Genomic DNA, 18,476 nt, shown 5'->3' with positions numbered 1-18,476 from the left:
AAATACAGATAGAAGAAAAATGTGAGTTACTGATTTTGCACTGACTGTCTTGATCTTATTTATCACACAGTGGGATTACAACTGCTGTGATATTTACCTCCAGTATGAACATTTCTGCAAAACATTCACAACATCCGTCTCTTGTTTCTAATGCATAAATAATATTTTTATGGTTCAAGAGAAAGTTACAGTTCTTGCATCGGCACCAATGTTTGTTCTTTCCATTTGTCTTTGACAAAGAAGATGAGCTCTACGTAAATGTTACGGCGATTTGCTCCTCACATTCCAGCAGAACACATAGGCGGTGTTTTTTTTTTTTTTTTATGCGCACCCTTTCTCTCTTGCAGGTTACTATGGGAAAGGCTGCACTGATGCTTGCCATCTCAATCCTTGTGAAAACGAGGCTCAGTGCCACAGGAAGCCCAGCTCATCACATGGATACATCTGTGACTGTGGTGATAATCACTACGGACAGTACTGCCAACACAGGTAGGTGTCTCAATGCATATATTCATTGGCGGCATTACGCAACAACTACAGAACCAATTTCTGTCAAAATTTGAGTAGAGTTGTCAGAGGCCAAGGTTGAACCCATTACATTTCAGTGCTTTTGAAAACCATTTATTAAGCGTGGTGCTGAGTGTCATTCATCTCTTTCTGTAATTGTTCTCTAAGTCTTTTGAGTGGGGGTGAGAGAGAGAGAGAGAGAGAGAGAGAGAGAGAGAGAGAGAGAGAGAGAGAGAGAGAGAGAGAGAGAGAGAGAGAGAGAGAGAGAGAGACGAGGCCAACATAAATATTATCAAAACTTTAACAGTTAACTCCCCTCCCCTAAATATGTGACAGAATGTGTCACAGTCTGATGAAACCAAGGTTGAACTTTTTGGGCAACATTCTTATCATCAAAATAGCACCATGCTTACACTTAAGCTTGGAGGGGGGCAGCATGATTCTTGCCGTTGGTTCTCTTCAGATGGAACTGTGGCCTTGTAAAGGTAGAATGGATTTTAAACATTTCCAAATAGTAGTCATTTTTAGCATACAATTTGTAGGCAAGAAATATTGAGAAAATACTACTTACTTGCATATCTGAAATTTATTTGGGGTCAATCACAATAATGGCCCCATTTGTCTGCTGATTTTATTTACGCTAATTTAGAATGCCATTATATAATTCTGAAAATAGACAAATCTATAGTTGTAAGACGATGTGCAAATCAAGGGTATGTTCACGAAAACTAACGAAAAAACAACAACTAATTGAACGTTTTTGTTAACAAAATAAAAAAAAATGAGAATGCTGACAAAAATTGAAAACTAACTGAAAATACTTACTCTTATAAAACGAACTATAATTATAACGAGAATGTTCATTGTGTATCATCTCTGTCAATTAATATCATATGAGCTGTTCGAGTTCATTTCAAATGTATTTATTTTGATATTCCTCTGTCTCCATACAAAAGAAGGAAGGCCAAACAGTCATTTGAGAATTTAAGTTTCCTTTATTGTCTAAAAACGAATTAAAATTAACTGAATAAAAAAAAAAAAAGTCCAAATGAAATAAAAACTAACTGCAATGAAAAACTTAAAACTATTATAGCCCTGGTGCAGACCTGTGTAGCCCCACTATTACAGTTGTGCATTTGTACCCCATCACTCGAAAACATTTTTTTAAAAAAAAGGGGGCATTCATTCAAAGGTGTATGACTTCTTATATCCACTGTATAGTTCCCCCCACCCCCAAAGTGACTGTCTTGTGTGCACATTTAGGATTGACCACCAGTGTCCCAGAGGCTGGTGGGGGTCTCCCACCTGTGGGCCTTGTCACTGTGATGCCAATAATGGCTTTGATCCTGACTGTAACAAGACAAGTGGACACTGTCGCTGCAAGGTAGGACACTCACATATGGCGTCTCCAGGCCATTTGTTATAGGTTGGAGAATGTACCATTTATACATGAATACGCACCTTGTAAATCAGTTTGGTCTACTCTTACCCAAACACCCTCAAAACATTAAACATATTCTATGCTAAAAAAACAAACAAACAAAAAAAAACATGTAAATGCCATGCCGTCCATGTCCCTGTCTGATCCTAATATAGTGCTCAAATCTTCTTAAAATTTCCTGTTAAATTTGAATGGTGAATGTATTGCAATTTGACAGACAGAGGGCCAAGCATGATACAATATTCCTACCTGTTTATTTTGTATGTGTGAGCAGTGTTTCTATCCTGTATATAATCTCCTCTCTAATCTCTGCTATTGACCTCCGATCTATTCCTCTCAGGAACTGTGTGTGATATGATGGAAAATCTCTCATGTTTTATTCATGTGTCCTTGTCTGCTTATATGATGGGTGTTTATGTGTGAGACAGATCATATATGTGGACACGGGCGCATGAATATCATAGTCATTATGCTATCAGGTGTCAAGAGGTGACATGTCTTCCTATTCCTGTCAACTTTCTATCCTGCGGGCCGACACTGGCGGCCGCGAGCTTGTCATTCAAATTCAAAACTTCTGGGCATATGGCAATTTTTACAAGTTATTTGTTTGTGAAAGTACAAATAAATAAATAAATAAATGAATGAATAAATAAATAAACTCATATAGACAATAAGAGTTTGCAATAATTTTCCATTTAGTTTTTATTTATTTATTTTATTTTTTCTTCTTCTTAGTTAGTTTTAATTAATTTGTTTTTGTTTTGTTTTTTGTTTTGTTTTGTTTTGTTTTTTAGAAAATATTTTTGCTTTAGTTGAGTTTTAGTTTGAGTTTTTTTTTTGTTTGTTTTTGTTTTTTTAAATTACAGTGCAACATTTCACTCTGTGTATTCAGGAGTTTCACTACCGTCCGCGGGGCTCGGACAGCTGCCTGCCATGTGACTGTTACCCCGTCGGCTCTTTCTCACGAACATGTGACCCCGAGACAGGCCAGTGCCCATGCAGACCCGGCGTGATTGGTCGCCAGTGCAACACATGCGACAACCCGTTTGCCGAGGTTACAAACTCAGGGTGTGAAGGTGAGGGCCGTGTTTTAGTTCTCATATGGTTAGGAATTATTTACAACAAAATCCAGTATATCTGTACATATGTTACACTCTAATTAGATAGAAGACATTGTCCATTTAATGTCTTTAACTCATTCACTGCCAGTCATTATAGAAAATTTTTACATTTCCAATACTCACGTGATATTCCATTCAATAATTATATATAAACCGAATCTACCAAATAACAGAATAGACTCCCTACTTTTTGTCCCGTCCCGTTCTTTTATAATTGACAGCAGAAAAATGTAGGTTTGCCAAAATACAGCCATCTCTCCCATGGACTCTGAAACTGTGTTTATTTCCTATAAAATGGGGCAATGATATCATCTACCGGTGGTTGGGCATCAGTAAAGTTGTTTCCAAGTTTGATATTTACAGTGGAGCATGCTCAGATTCGCCCCCATTTAGCACCGCTCTAAAAAATACAATTGACAAGTATACTTGTCAAAGGCAGTGAATAGCTCAGGATGCTGTATACAGAGAGTCAAAATTCGCAGGCAGCAAAATGTCCAATTACGAAACAATGTGTACAATAGATTCATATCTCTAATATAACTAATATTTTAAGGAATCTCCCTTTTAAATGATTATCACTTGTCCATACGTCTTCATCTTCCATTGAAAACAAAACAAGTTTTCCACACCAGTCATGAGTTCACGCTTTGCTCCTGCTCTCTTTGCGCAGTCATTTATGATGGCTGCCCAAAAACCATCACTCAGGGGATCTGGTGGCCACGGACCAAATTCAACCTGCCTGCTGCAGTGCCCTGCCCTAAAGGTTCTGTTGGTGAGTCCACACTCATCTCCATTCAATCCATGCAGGTTGAGATCTCATCAACAACAAACAAGCAAAATCCTGTCTTTTGTTTTTCTTTACAGGGGCTGCCATCAGACACTGTGACGTTGAGAGAGGCTGGATGGAGCCGGACCTTTACAACTGCACCTCCCCTCCATTTGTGGAGCTCAATGCTGCTGTATGATGTGTAGCACTCAGGATATAGACAAAGCACAATTGTTGCTGTTTTTAACATTGCCGTATTTCTTTGTTTACATCCAGCTGGATTCACTTGAACGCAATGAGACAGAGCTGAACACAATCATGGAGAAGAAGCTCGCACACCAACTCCGTGATGTCACCGAGGCGACCGGCCGCCTCTACGGGAATGATTTGGTCATCGCAGAGCGTCTGCTATCACGCCTCCTCACCTTCGAGACCCTACAAAGTGGCTTCGGACTCACCGCCACTCAGGATGCTCACTTTAATGAGGTACATGTTTTAGAGGTTTGAATATCAATATAGGATACTGTAGTCTTAAAAACAGGAAGATAATGAATGTTGGAAGTGCATAAAAGTACATTGAAGAAACGCATGTGTCAATAATTTGCTTTGACAGGTTCCAGATATAGGCGGCACGGTGGGCGAGTGGTTAGCACGTCCGCCTCCCAGTTCTGAGGACTCCGGTTCGAGTCCAGGCTCCGGCCTTCCTGGGTGGAGTTTGCATGTTCTCCCCGTGCCCGCGTGGGTCTTCTCCGGGTACTCCGGTCTCCTCCCACATTCCAAAGACATGCATTGCAGGTTCATTGACCGCTCCAAATTGTCCCTAGGTATGCTTGTGAGTATGGATGGTTGTTCGTCTCTGTGTGCCCTGCGATTGGCTGGCAACCAGTCCAGGGTGTCCCCCGCCTACTGCCCAGAGCCAGCTGAGATAGGCGCCAGCACCCCCCGCGACCCTTGTGAGGAATAAGCGGTCAAGAAAATGGATGGATGGATGGAGGTTCCAGATATCCAAGTCTGAACGCTAGCAAGCTTACTAGAATTACTCAAATATACTGTATGCATGGTGTTATCATCATTCCTTGCTTTCTCAGGTACCCTTCTTGCATCCATCCATCCATCCATCCATTTTCTTGACCGCTTATTCCTCACAAGGGTCGCGGGGGGTGCTGGAGCCTATCTTGGCTGGCTTTGGGCAGTAGGCGGGGTTCACCCTGAACTGGTTGCCAGCCAATCGCAGGGCACACAGAGACAAACGCGCCATCCACACATTCACAAGCACACCTAGGGACAATTTGGAGCGCCCAATTCACCTGCCATGCATGTCTTTGGAATGTGGGAGGAGACCGGAGTACCCGGAGAAGACCCACGCAGGCACGGGGAGAACATGCTAACTCCACCCAGGAATGGCCGGAGCCTGGACTCGAACCCGAGTCCTCAGTACTAGGAGGCAGACGTGCTAACCAGTCACCCACCGTGCCGCCCATACCAAAAATTGATGGATCAAATTCAAAATTTACGCACTCGATGCTTGGATAGGAATATTTTGATGTTATTTTTGGTTGAAGTTCTGTCCATTATTTGGCAAATCTCAGGAAGAAGGACGAAAACAAGCCCCATTAGAAGATCCAAGGGGAAATGGATCTCCACTCTCTCATAGTGGCGAATCAATTTGCTTATTGAGGGATGTCCGATAGCAAATTTGACATTTGGTTATTTTGGGATGTTCGATAGCACATTTTTGCAGACCTATAAAGTTTCATATATACATGCAAATGATTCGTAGCTGTGTCAAACTGCTGCCGTATAGCGCCACCTACTGCCAAGGAGTACTCAATGTCAGATTTGCCTTATTTAGCGTTGAATCAGCAGCGAGTACAAGTACCCAATACCTAAAATTTAGGTCCACTCGCACATCCCTAGTTCTATTATTAAATTACTTTGCAATAACACTATAAACAATCAAAGAATAACGATCAAATTGCATCCATTTTCTATTTTACATCTCCGCTCACAAAGAAGCAATTGAATTCATTGTGACAAAAAGCGTAGTTACAAGGCACTTTTATGTGTGAAATTCTACTAAATACGTTATGAAATTCAGCCCTGCCACAGTGCCAGTTATGCCTGCCGGCATTGTGAACCGTGACAATTGTATTCCATTCTGACTGTATCATCAACTACTGTACAGTAGATGAAAGCAGCATCTCTAATCCATGCAAATGCAATTTGTGTGTGATTTTGGTTGCGCAAAAGGATTACTGCCATGCTACTGATAATTTCGTGTTGACTTACATCGTTACACTAAACCTCTATATTAAATAGCTACACATGCAACAGCGCTTGCACTTGATGCTCAAGACTAGCAGGCAATGTTGCTATGGCAATCTAGTGATGGTAGCTCATCTCAAATTGCAAATGTCATCCCGCTATAGTAGGGAGTCTCATTTCATCATATATGATGAGAAAATGAGAACTTGTTGGCATTTGAACACGCTAACAGGCTTTCCAGACATGCAATCATTCTGCGAGCATTCCGCTTCCTCCTCTTGCTGAATGATTGTTGTGTGTGTTGTTTGCAGCTTCGTCCATTTGATTTTGAAGTTATGCATTTGGCCCTTGTGAGATTCTGACATGGGAGATTTTTTTTCTTCTACTTGCTGCTGTGGCTACATCCTGTGCTGTTATGAAGGGCTCCGTCATTGTTATCCCACCACAGATGCGTTGCTATAGAAACTGACATGGTTGGGAAGTAATCTATTATCATCAGTGTTCTCTTGTAATTACAGTGGTTTGAATCATACTTTAAGGAAATGATGACCTTTTAAAGGAGGAATGTTCATGGTTTTCTAATGTGTTGATACATACACATTTTGGCCCATTATTTTTTTCACATTTTCAACATTTACAACATATTTTCATACAGTCTTGTCAACAATATTTTCTTTTCTCTCTCACAGTTCTACACACAATAATAACCAATTCAAATTTATCAATGAAATTTGTGTTTTTTAAGTGCTATTAAAGACATATTGAGTTTAATTATTATTTCATAAACATGTGTGACACATGCTGAATACTGTGTCACTCCTTCCAAGAAATGAAACAATGGAAGAAGGATACCAACATAGTGATGCGGGATTTATTGTTAGTTTTGGGATTTGTGAGGTTTGGGCATCACACTTCAAGTAGCTTTCATTACCTTGAACGATCAATAGAGACTATGCAGTTGTCATGACAACCCAGTGCCATTTTAAAAGAAATTCTATACTGAGTGAAATGAATGGCCACCTATGTCAGAACATGTGCAATAAACAATCATTCCAAATGTAACACTTTTACTTATACTGTGTAAATAGGTGTAATGATCTCTTGTCTATTCCATTCATAATTGAGCTTCTTCCCCAACATCGACCATGTGCAGTAGCTACAGTTGTTGCATGTTTTCAGTTCATAGTACTGCACTATTTTTGTTAACTTAATTTCCAGGTCAGATATTTGTGGGTAATTACATATTATGTTAAATATTGTTTTTACACATTTTGTGCAAATGACTCAAGGTAATGCATTTGATATCCTTCAAATGGATGATGTTATGTCCAGAGATTTATTTTTTGAAACACAACTCAATATTGATCGAATGTAGCCTTGTTTTTTTTTTTTTTTTTTAATGTTTTTTTTTTCACTATTTCCTACTTGTCACCCCCTCCGCAAATATATTCAGCCAACCTTTGTCTTTCTTTTACAGTTCATTGCTTCCCTCCTCCACTGCACTCTGTTGCTGTCTTCTCCCCTAAGCATCATGACACTTCAATACTTTATTGAACCTGGAGCAGTATCATGACTCTTCCACCCTCATATATGATCCATAAAGAGAATGCGGAAAAACATCCAAATAAAAATCTTTCTCATTGTGTCTTTATACACACATTAAACTATATCTCTCCTTCTTCCTATCTACTATCATTGCAAGTCATGTGCATCAGACATGACGAAACATTTGCCTTGTCAGTATTCATTCCAATTTTTACACATAAATGTACTTCTTTCTTCTCTGGCTCATTCCAGAACATCCTGCGAGGCTGCAGTGTGCTGTTGGGTCCTGGGACGGAGGGGCTTTGGCGCGCCCTCACCCAGGGTCAGAACCACATTCCGAGTGGTCCGGCTGAATTGTCGGAGTTGCTGGAGCAGTATACGCAGAATCTGGCCCAAAACATGAAGCTCACCTACCTCAACCCCGTCGCACTGGTGGCTCCCAATATTGGTGAGTTGAGGATGACACATTACAAACATGATCCAGCTAACCGTCAGTCAAACACGATAACATTGAGTACAAAAGCAATAAGATTTAAATCCTCACAGATGATCTGCTATGAAATGAGCTAGAACGAATCATTTTACAGCGGGGGATGCAAATGATCAGAGCTGGCAGCAGCATAAAAATGGCGATGGACACATGCACACTCTCACACACACACACACACACATCCATATATAAGAATGGATGCTTCCATAACATGTACAATCCCTGAAGCATTTGAGCACTGGCCTGCATGTTGCTGCCAAGTGAACAAATTTACTCAGCCTGTCAGAGAGAAACTGATGGCTTGGCAAGGCAACTTTATTTATATAGCCCATTATATACACCAGGTAACTCAATTTCAGATAATTAAAAATACAGTACAACATTTAAAAGCAGTTACATTTATCTAATTCTCAGGGCAATTAATCAATCACAAGTGGCCTGCTGTTTGTTTTAAGGCTGCCGTGCTGAGCGATGCACTTTAACACTCGCGCAGTGTGCGGTGTTGTGCCACCAGGTTTCACCAGTGTCCTGGTCTTGGCCACTGGTTTTTCAGTGGTTCAACCACAATTGGACTATGTGGCGATGTCGCAAATTATAGCCAATCAAAGTGCACAGAAGCTTTCACACAGGCAAAAAATCCTTTTGCGGGTTTTAAGTGAGAAAGACACAGCTGCCCGCCGTGCACCGCCAAACAATAGAAATACAGTATGTGCAGTACATATATTGTGTTTTTCAACAATATTTAACCTACCATATTTATAATTTCATTTGTACCTGTGGATGAAATAATGAAGCTTGTGATAAAAATAAAAAATAAAAATAAAAAACCGCGCTGGTTACATTGAAATGAAATGAATAGAAGAGAGCCCGAACAGTAAATATTCCCCATTTTCTCATCTTCATTCTCACCCATGTCCTCTTTCGGACGTTAGGGTTATGGTCTGTCATTTTCTGTGATGGTCAGGTCCTAATCGGATTCTGAAGCATTGTGTAGTTTGAAGTTTTCACGCAAATAAAGCATCAAATTAAGGACAGCCAATGTCAACTATCACACTCGAAACACAAAAACCTGTTATTCCGCTAGGCCAACTGGGTGGAATTGTACTTTGATATTAAAAATAAGTTCAAAGTACAGTTCTAATTGTTAAATTCAAATTTGAGAATTTTATGTGACTGTGGTTTGAGGCATGTCTCAGGTATTCACTAGATATGCAGCAGTTTGAGAAAAATAATGAAAGCACACATGCATGCACGCACACACACACAATGAAACCAAAAGTGAAATGAAGTGGTTTGCTGAGTATATAGAGTGCCCCTTCACTTCTGTTTGCAGGGTTAAGTATTCACTCATATACACTCCACATTAACTTTTTCTATAGCAGGACAGTGCTCTTATGTTTGTCTGTGTTTAGCGTTTGGATATTTCATTGGCTCATCACATGCAATTCAGTTTATCTCATATATAGGTTACAACTAGCTTGTGTCATCTAGTGATTTACTTTTTTTTTTTTTTTAGGAGCAATGTTGGCAATACTGTGACCTGACACATCAGATGGTTTATTGGGCAAAAACCTATTTTAAACACTAAAGTAAGATGAAGTTTGTGTGTTGCAACCAGTAGGGTCCATGAATTCAACAAGTGCTACCAAGTAGTTAAACTAGATAAATTTAATAAGATCCCAAAAAGTGGATGATAAATTGTGTGTTTATGCTAATGGATGCATGCTGTGTGTGGCACGTGATCTATTAAGATTGCGACAATTGGTGACAGCGTGATGGAATTGGAAGTGTTAGTGGAAGAGGCCTTTGTTATGACCCTTTCTGAGTCACACACAGCTTGCACATTCTAAGGAAGTGTGTGCTTGCAACTGTGATGTTTAAACTCCCCTTCTGAAAGGGTTAATTCGGTGTACATGAGTGCAATCTATTGCTATGATCATTTTGAAGTTGAAGTGCAAGTGTCATGTGTTGTGTGACTTATCTTGAGTTTGTGGCAATTGGATGTCTCTACCCATCCAGCATAACATTACAAAAACCTGCTCTGGGAGAGAAATGCATAGTTACATGAGTTTTGTCATACCTGATAAGGCATGACTCCTTCTTGTGACTGCCTCCTTGTCAGTCGTCAGATCATTCAGAAGCTTCAAAATTGCTGAATAGCTATTTTTCTATGTGGCAGAATCTGATCAGAGCCTTTCCACTTGCTTGTACCATCGTTGGGTTCTGTCCTCTTTTTGAGGGTGGAGCTACACATACAAATATGACTGTGCTAACTTGCCTTTGGCTCAAACATTGGGATCTGTTTTTTTTTTGTTTTTTTTGTTTTTCCTCTTTGCACTTTAGTCATGAACCTGGATCGGGTAGAGAATCACACCCACGTGCGGCGACGTTTTCCACGTTACCATACCACGCTGTTTCGAAGTCAGGCCGTGTGGGATCCCTCCACCCATGTGATACTGCCCCCTGCTGCACTGATGCCACGACAACAACACTGGAAGGAAAAGGAGCGCACAGAGAAAGAACGTAAGTCATGATTCAAATGTGAAAGTTCCTGACAATAAGGAAATACTAAAACAGAGTTCTCCCTCTCAGACGTCCATCCACCTCACACCGTTCAAGCGCCAGCCAGCTCCTCCTCAGCCAATCAGACCGAGTACACCGCCGCCCGACGCACAGTTGAACCTTCCATCACCATCGTCATTTTGCTCATCTACCGAAGTCTGGGGGGAGCGCTCCCTCCCAAATATCACACGGACAGACGAGGAGTGAGGTGAGAATCGACAAGTTTCACAGTTTTTTGTGGACTTTTTTGGATATGGCTAATGAACCGGCTCGAAATGCTCTGCCTGTGTCCCTGAAAAATGCTCAACTCCAAAACCTCTAAAGACCACTTTTAAATGGATCTTAGAGGTCTATTATTCCATGTCGTCTTTTGTTACTTGTTAACATATTGACAGTAGTCGAATCCAACACTAATGTTACTCATTAAGACCTATTAGACATCAATGGGGACTACTACTAGCATTCACGACTAATAGTAACAAGTTTAGTATTGTTTTGTCTGAAGAGAACCCAGTTAGTAATATTACATAATTGGCATATGAAGGTAAAGGATAAAGGAGAGCGATGATCTTGATGCATTATAGTGTATATAGGGAGTTTTATCATTAGAACAATACAATTTAAACCTTTAAAGATGAAAACTGAATGAGGCTCATAAATAACCCTGCACTCTCTCGTTTCCAGACTTCCCAGACACCCAGTCATGAACTCCCCAGTCGTCACCATCTCTGTCTACACCAATCAAACTTTTGTGGGTGGACATTTGGACCAGCCCATCCTACTGGAGTTTAAACTACTGGAAACAGCCAATCGTAGCAAGCCACTATGTGTGCAGTGGAACCACAGCAGCCAGTAAGTTCACAATTATGTTTGGGTGTTATGACTTTTGGCTCGTCCCATTAGGGGATTTATTTGGATAATACAGTAATGTGATTGCTAATGTGAATGTGTAGGTGTGAGATCGGAGGCTGTTGGACAGTGAGGGACTGTATGGTGGTATATAGGAACACCTCACATGTCCGCTGTCAGTGTCAAAGGCTGGGCACCTTCGGAGTGCTGATGGACAGTTCGCAAAGAGAGGTTTGTCATGCGTGCACGGCACATGCTTGTTTGGCTCAGTCCGATGGTGGTACAGTGGTATGCAAAAAGCTTGGAAGTAACACTTAAAGGTTTCTGGTCATTGTTTTGAATTATAAGCCCAGTGGGCTACTTTGCCTGTCTACTTGCCCACTGATTTCTTTGTTCTTCCTTTCACAAGCAGCAGTTGGAGGGTGATCTGGAAACGCTGGCCCTTATCACCTACTCCTCTCTGGTGCTGTCCATGTTGGCTCTGCTGCTCACCGTCCTGGTGCTGTCCTGCCTCCGAGGCCTCAAGTCCAACACCAGGAGCATCCATTCCAACACGGCTGCGGCCATGTTTTTGTCTGAGCTTGTGTTTCTGCTGGGCGTCAATCAGACTGAACAACAGGTTGATACTAATTTCTTCTTTTCTATTCTTTTGGTATCATCTTCACATGTAATGCCATTTTAACCAAATGGGAAATATGTGGAGACATTTCAGTTTGTGATTTTGCATCTATGTATTTGTAAACTTTGGCATCATTCCTATAAGTTGACTTGCCAGATGGTGTGTTTCACTAATCAGTCTGAAAAATAGCCTTAAGAAAAAAAAAAAAAAACACTGGCAAATGGCATGTCTGTCACATCCACTCTGGGCCAATCCAAGCATCAAGTACTGTACATAAGTAACATACATAGTGTTAGCATGACAAGTGGCACTTGCTGCCATCACTCAGAAAGAAAAGTTGTTAATTAAATCCAACTTAAGTATCATTCCTTCTTACCAAACGTCTAGGTTACGTAAAGACCACTCATTAAAGTTATTTAAGTTAAATTCAGTCATGTGGCCTGTTTTCCAATTTCACATTTTGATCAGAGCTTAAAATTGAATTGACTTTTTTTTTAATTATTTTTTTGGATCGGTGATTTGGTAGCCTCTTGAAAATGAAAACAATGAATGATACACTACTTTAATTGATTGTCTTTTAATGAATGTGAATTTGCTGTTTAGTACCTAAATCTAAACCATGCCATTATTTGATTGGTCCAGTATTTTTATACAATAGTTCTTCTTCTTCTATACTGTTTGTGTATTCTTGCAAGAATACATGATTACAGTCTCACTCACAGCCGAAATCGTACAGCTCAGTAACATTTTTTAACACATTGTTGTTTTTTCTGTTTGATGGTAAATTCCTCATTCTTTCTTAGACCCGTGTCTCCATTTTCCCTCCTGGCAACTTCTCATGTCATTTTATCAATCTCATCTATGCATTTGTGTGTGGCGAGGTATATCTTTCTTACAGAGGAATTGCTGCACATATGTGCTCAGTCAGCATGACATCTCATTAATTAAAACGCATCCTTACACAGTCGGCTGTACATTGTGAATGGCTACCTCCAGCTGAACTACTCTGTGTGCTGTCGCTATTAATGTATTTTGAGTATCATGCTAAGCAGAGCATGTTAGTGCTCGTAGCCATTTTGCTGGCCACTTTCCAAGATGTGTGGCTAAGACTAATCCATTAAAAAGGTTATGCACACCTCCTTTTTATCTTTCTCCTTACTCTTATCTGCTTCTTCTTCACTTACTTACATATTTATGTATTTATTTTAGCTTTGAGCCATCTGTCACTCTCCTGCTCCTCTCCACGTTCTCTTGCAGTTCCTGTGCACGGTGGTGGCCATCCTGATGCATTACTTCTTCATGTCCACATTTGCCTGGATGTTTGTGGAGGGCCTTCACATCTACCGCATGCAGACTGAGCAACGCAACATCAACTTCGGCGCCATGAGGTTCTACTACGCCATCGGCTGGGGCGTGCCAGCCATTATAACCGGTAACATGCACATGCTTACGGTTCCATAATTGAATTGGAAAATTCACTTGGCTTAAATAGAATGAAAACTGCACTTCTTTGTGATTTTTTTTTTTTTACTTGTTTTCTTGCAATAATTTTTTATCTATATTTAATTTTATTTTTTCATTTTATTATTTATATTATTTTATTTCTTATAATCATTGGCAGGCCATTCTAAAAATGCATCATCGAGAATAAAAAAAATAAAAAATACTGTTTTCAGTAATTCTATTTCTTGGATAGCTCACAGCAATTGTCTCCATTATTTTCATTAACTAAAAAAAATGTATGTCAGAAAAAAAAACAACTGGTGCTGTTGAATTGATTTAGTGTGCTGTAACATTGCTCTGCATCCACATGCTGACAGTCAAATCATAAGCTCACACCTGTCAGACATCAGTGTCAACGCATTGCCAATATCCTCCACTTGCACACAGCTGTCTGTGTAGATAAGGTGTTCTATTGGCATTTGGGTGGAATGTGTTTCCCAGACATTTTTATCTCAGCAGTAGTAAGACGAAACCCGAAATGGACACATACTCACAAGGAAGATTTTCTTTATGACACATCCTGCATGCAGGTCATTTGTGTCTGCCTTTCGAGCTGCCAATTATTTTTCCAGCAATTTCCATCACTGGTATACACATACACACATGCAAGTTTAAAAAAATAAATAGTGCATCCATTTTGAAAAATTATCAATTCCTTAATGAATGCAACAACAATTTTCAGAATGCAGGACTTAAAAATAAAAATATATTAATTAATTAAATTAATTAATTAATTAATTAATTAATTAATTAAAATAAAAATATATTAGAAAATATTAACATACTTGTGTACACATTGATAAACTCTAATTTGCAATAAATGGTCTACATCTGCAGAACTATATTGTAGTCTACTATACCATAGGAAATGAATGATTTGAAAAGAAACTCTAGCAAAATAACGTGTTGAATAAGTTTACTTTTAAATAAGTTTATTTTTTGTTGAGCACTGTTTATATACCCCACACATCTCCTTGCAGTATGTAAAGTTTCTTTTAGCCATGACAATCAAAAACTCCAACTCGTGCAAAAACCCAGCTGCAAGTGTACCAAAAATGAATTGATGCTAATAAAACAATTATGTTTTTGGTGATATGGATTTCAACATCGCCGTTGTTGTTGTACGAGTTTCAATTCTCTTCTTACTGACTTCAGAAATCAACATGCGCTGGTGTTAATACCACTTCTGTTCATTAGTCCGCCAGCACTCATGCTCCTCAGAACTAATTTAATTACATTCATTTAATAACTTATGCATGCATAATTTAATGAAATGTGAAATTGTTTGCCCTGCTCATGGGAAAATGATGCCAAACATATCAGAAAGACTTCTACTTATGTTTATTTTTCAGTGTGGCGGAGTTCACTTCAAACGTAACAGGAATAAACATTATTATATACGTGAAATGTTTGTGTATGTGATTGTATTTGGATAGCTGAAGCAATTTATGACTGCTGGTAATGTGTATTACAGAATAAGTAATGCAGGATTGTTATTTCTAAACTCATTGATAGTTGCCCATTTCTACTTGTGAAGGTCTGGCTGTGGGCTTAGATCCAGAAGGTTATGGAAACCCAGACTTCTGTTGGATCTCCATCTACGACAAGCTCATTTGGAGTTTTGCGGGTCCAATAGCCATTGTCCTACTGGTAACTTTTCACTTATGTCTTCTTTTTTTTCCTCTGGTCAAATATCAAACAAACATTCCTCTTCAATATTCAATGTGTAGTACAGTTGTTTCCTCTTCTCTGGCTGCATATATGTGACTACATGATGCCTTCCTTTCCCTCTGTCCAGATGAATGGAGGCATTTTCATGATTGTCGCCAGGATGTCTTGTAACACATCTCAGAAGGAGACCAAGAAGCTTCCTGTCATGTGAGTACTATTTCATAGTTCATTATCACATTATCATGTATTATATTGTATTTTTTTAATTAAGTTTTTATATTCTTTCTTACCAAACTTCTGAGCATGGCACCATAGTTGTGAAACTCAGGACAACTCTGTACTTGAACGATATTTAAATTCAGTCACTTTAACTGTTGGGGCCCTATCAAAAACACCTATTGCACAAAAATGTATTTAACATTATTTAAAATATTTCGATCAGTCAAATAATGAAATGAGCACTTTTTTGGACAATTGCAAAACCATTTTTTTTTCACGTTTGTTTCAGCTCAACAGCTATAAAATAGTATTGCTCCATTGCAGCTCCGATTCTTTTCTTGTTGTTGCATTGCATGTATTATCTTTTCTTTTTCCAGTGCAACCATCCGCAACGCCTTCCTGCTGTTGATGGTGGCCACCTCCACCTGGCTGTGTGGTTTAATGGCTGTGAACAACAGCATTTTGGCTTTCTACTACATATTTGACATCCTCTGTCTAGTGCAGGTATGAACATTCTGCATGAGCAGCATACTGGGATCCCGTGTCAGACCGTTGCTTAGATTGGTTGCGTTTTGTAGGGTCTGTCAGTGTTGCTGGTCTTCACCGTGTTCAACTCTGAGGTGAAGGAGGCTTGGAGAGTGGCCTGTTTAGGGAAGAAGAGTCCTGGAGATGAGCCACCGAGACTGACATCGAATGCTGTGAGTTACACACACACACAGGTGTGATGAGCTTTTGAAGGAGGTCAAAATATTAGAAACAACCACAATAACAAACATACAGTACAATAGCTGATATTTAAAGGAATACAAAATGAAGAAAACAGAGCATCATCTTTGTGAAGGCAGGGTTTCCGAAACAATTTGTATATTATCATTAGATGATCCAATTATACTAAATGATGTGCCCAGTGAGGTTATATATTATTATTATTATTAATCTCATGAGCTGCATTGACTTTACTGTGCAAATTCCCTCCATCAATTTTCCTATCCATCTCCACTGTCCTCTCACTCTCCTTATGCCTCCGGGATTCGATATTGACCCAAATAAAATAATATAGTGCCCATCTTGCATTGTGTGTGTTTGAAGTGCTAGTCACGATATAGTTCATCCAACCTTTTAACCTCCATTTCCGGCCCAACTCTCACTGCCAGATTTAAAACCACTATACAGTACCTCTCACGAGCTATTATTGGGTGCACAAAACTGACCGTGTTTGAAACACTGCTCTGTCCAACAGTATATGTGCATTTTAAATGATCTGTTCGCTCTCTGGCTTATTAAATATGAATGAAGAACATACTGTATAGATAGCTAAGGTCATGTGAAGATGTCCTACTTTAATTGTATCTGTCAAAGAAGCTCTTTTAATCCCATAGAAGTGATAACTGAAAAGGGATTTGTTAAAATGAAGGTACAAATAGGAGGTAAAGTTTGATCCTGATTCATGTAGATTCACATCTTACATCTAAATGACATCCTAATTGCAGGCACTTTTCAAAATTATGTTGAAAATCTTCTGTTAAATGTTATTTTCTGTTATTGCTACAGTACAACTGCTCATATTTTCACTTCACGCAGGTGAAGCCTCCTTGGCTTGTTATGAACAGTTGCTCATTGTTGCCATAGTTACCCTTAAAAGGAACTTACGTAGTTACTTTAATGATTACTTAATTTAACTTCGTCAATAGTTACTTAACTGATTACTTGCTTTAAAAGTTACATTATGTTACTTTAATAGTTGCATTTACGAGATACCGACCACCGTGCACAACATAAAAATGACACCCACTTTAGCCACGTAATGACAAGGCGAGGACAAGTAGGACTCAGACGCAGGCGTAAGGTAGGCCACCAAGGCAGCAGGTTTATTTCCGGCCAACAGAGGTCTCCTCTCAAACTGAGAGGAGAACAGGGAGGGGAAAAAGTGGAGAACAAAAAGCGCTCCACTAGGGAGGAAAAAACAGGCAAAAGGTACTGGGGACAACAGAAAGCGCTCCGCTAGGGAGGAAAAAGGGCACGAGGCAAAAGGGGTAACTAAAGGCGCTCCAAAAGGGAGGAAAAGGCACAAAAACAAGGCAACAACGCTAGGCAACATGAACAAGGACATAAGGACTGTGGGACGCTTCCATGCACTGACGGTGACACTTCGGCACTGAGGGGAGAATGCAGGTGGCTTTTATTGCAGTAGGTGATTGGTGGCAGGTGGTGATAATCAAGGGCGGGGACCGGTAATTATGGAGCGGCAGGAAGGGCAAGTGACCTGGGGTGAGAGGAGAGTTGGGATTTCAACGTAAAACAGGAAACAGAAACACAAAAATAAAAGCATGAACCGCCACGCCTGGTGGCGGCGTGACAGTACCCCCCCCTCAACGGCCGGCTCTTGACGGCCCAGGAATGTCAGGGTGCTCTGCGTAAAAATCATCAATCAACGAGGGGTCAACAATGAACCGGGAGGGGACCCATTGTCTCTCCTCCGGGCCGTATCCCTCCCAGTCTACTAGGTATTGTCTTCCGCGGCCCCGATTACGAACATCCAAAAGTTTTCTGACCTTGTAAACGGGGCCGCCTTCAATCATCTCCGGGGGGGGTGGGTCGGGTACGGAGGGCACCAGCGGGCTTTCTTGAACAGGCTTGACTTGGCTGACGTGGAATGTAGGATGAACTCTGAGGGATCGTGGCAGACGGAGTCGAACGGCGGCAGGTCCTATGGACTTGGTTACTGGGAAAGGCCCCACAAATCGCGGGGCCAGCTTTGGACACGGTACCTTGAGTCGGAGGTGTTTGGCCGATAGCCACACCCGCTGGCCTGGGCGGTATTCGGGTGCCGGTCTCCTTTTTCGGTCGGCGGCCCTCTTCACCCGGTCTCCCTGGCGTTGAAGCGCCGTCCGGGCCGCCGACCAGACTTTGTGGCACCG

The 18,476-nt window shown here is 40.4% G+C and overlaps 1 protein-coding gene across 4 annotated transcripts in view; it reads left to right on the top strand.

Annotated features, from left to right (window-relative positions):
• Positions 1–18,476, top strand: part of celsr3 (cadherin, EGF LAG seven-pass G-type receptor 3) — a 119,911-nt gene that overhangs the window by 88,987 nt on the left and 12,448 nt on the right. For all 4 annotated transcript variants that reach the window (XM_077514821.1, XM_077514820.1, XM_077514822.1 and 1 more), the window contains 17 exons: positions 348–489; positions 1,771–1,891; positions 2,841–3,024; positions 3,740–3,841; positions 3,934–4,028; positions 4,112–4,321; positions 7,898–8,093; positions 10,479–10,658; positions 10,728–10,905; positions 11,382–11,549; positions 11,651–11,777; positions 11,959–12,165; positions 13,423–13,597; positions 15,206–15,318; positions 15,467–15,546; positions 15,936–16,062; positions 16,137–16,256. In XM_077514821.1, coding sequence (XP_077370947.1) covers positions 348–489; positions 1,771–1,891; positions 2,841–3,024; positions 3,740–3,841; positions 3,934–4,028; positions 4,112–4,321; positions 7,898–8,093; positions 10,479–10,658; positions 10,728–10,905; positions 11,382–11,549; positions 11,651–11,777; positions 11,959–12,165; positions 13,423–13,597; positions 15,206–15,318; positions 15,467–15,546; positions 15,936–16,062; positions 16,137–16,256 — 2,525 coding nt within the window. The remainder of the gene's footprint in view (positions 1–347; positions 490–1,770; positions 1,892–2,840; positions 3,025–3,739; positions 3,842–3,933; positions 4,029–4,111; positions 4,322–7,897; positions 8,094–10,478; positions 10,659–10,727; positions 10,906–11,381; positions 11,550–11,650; positions 11,778–11,958; positions 12,166–13,422; positions 13,598–15,205; positions 15,319–15,466; positions 15,547–15,935; positions 16,063–16,136; positions 16,257–18,476) is intronic.

Source organism: Festucalex cinctus, chromosome 2 (assembly GCF_051991245.1).
Source record: "Festucalex cinctus isolate MCC-2025b chromosome 2, RoL_Fcin_1.0, whole genome shotgun sequence".
In the NCBI taxonomy this organism is placed as follows: Eukaryota; Metazoa; Chordata; class Actinopteri; order Syngnathiformes; family Syngnathidae; genus Festucalex; species Festucalex cinctus.
Note: the sequence above shows the minus strand (reverse complement) of the source record. Positions and strands in the feature narration are given on the sequence as shown.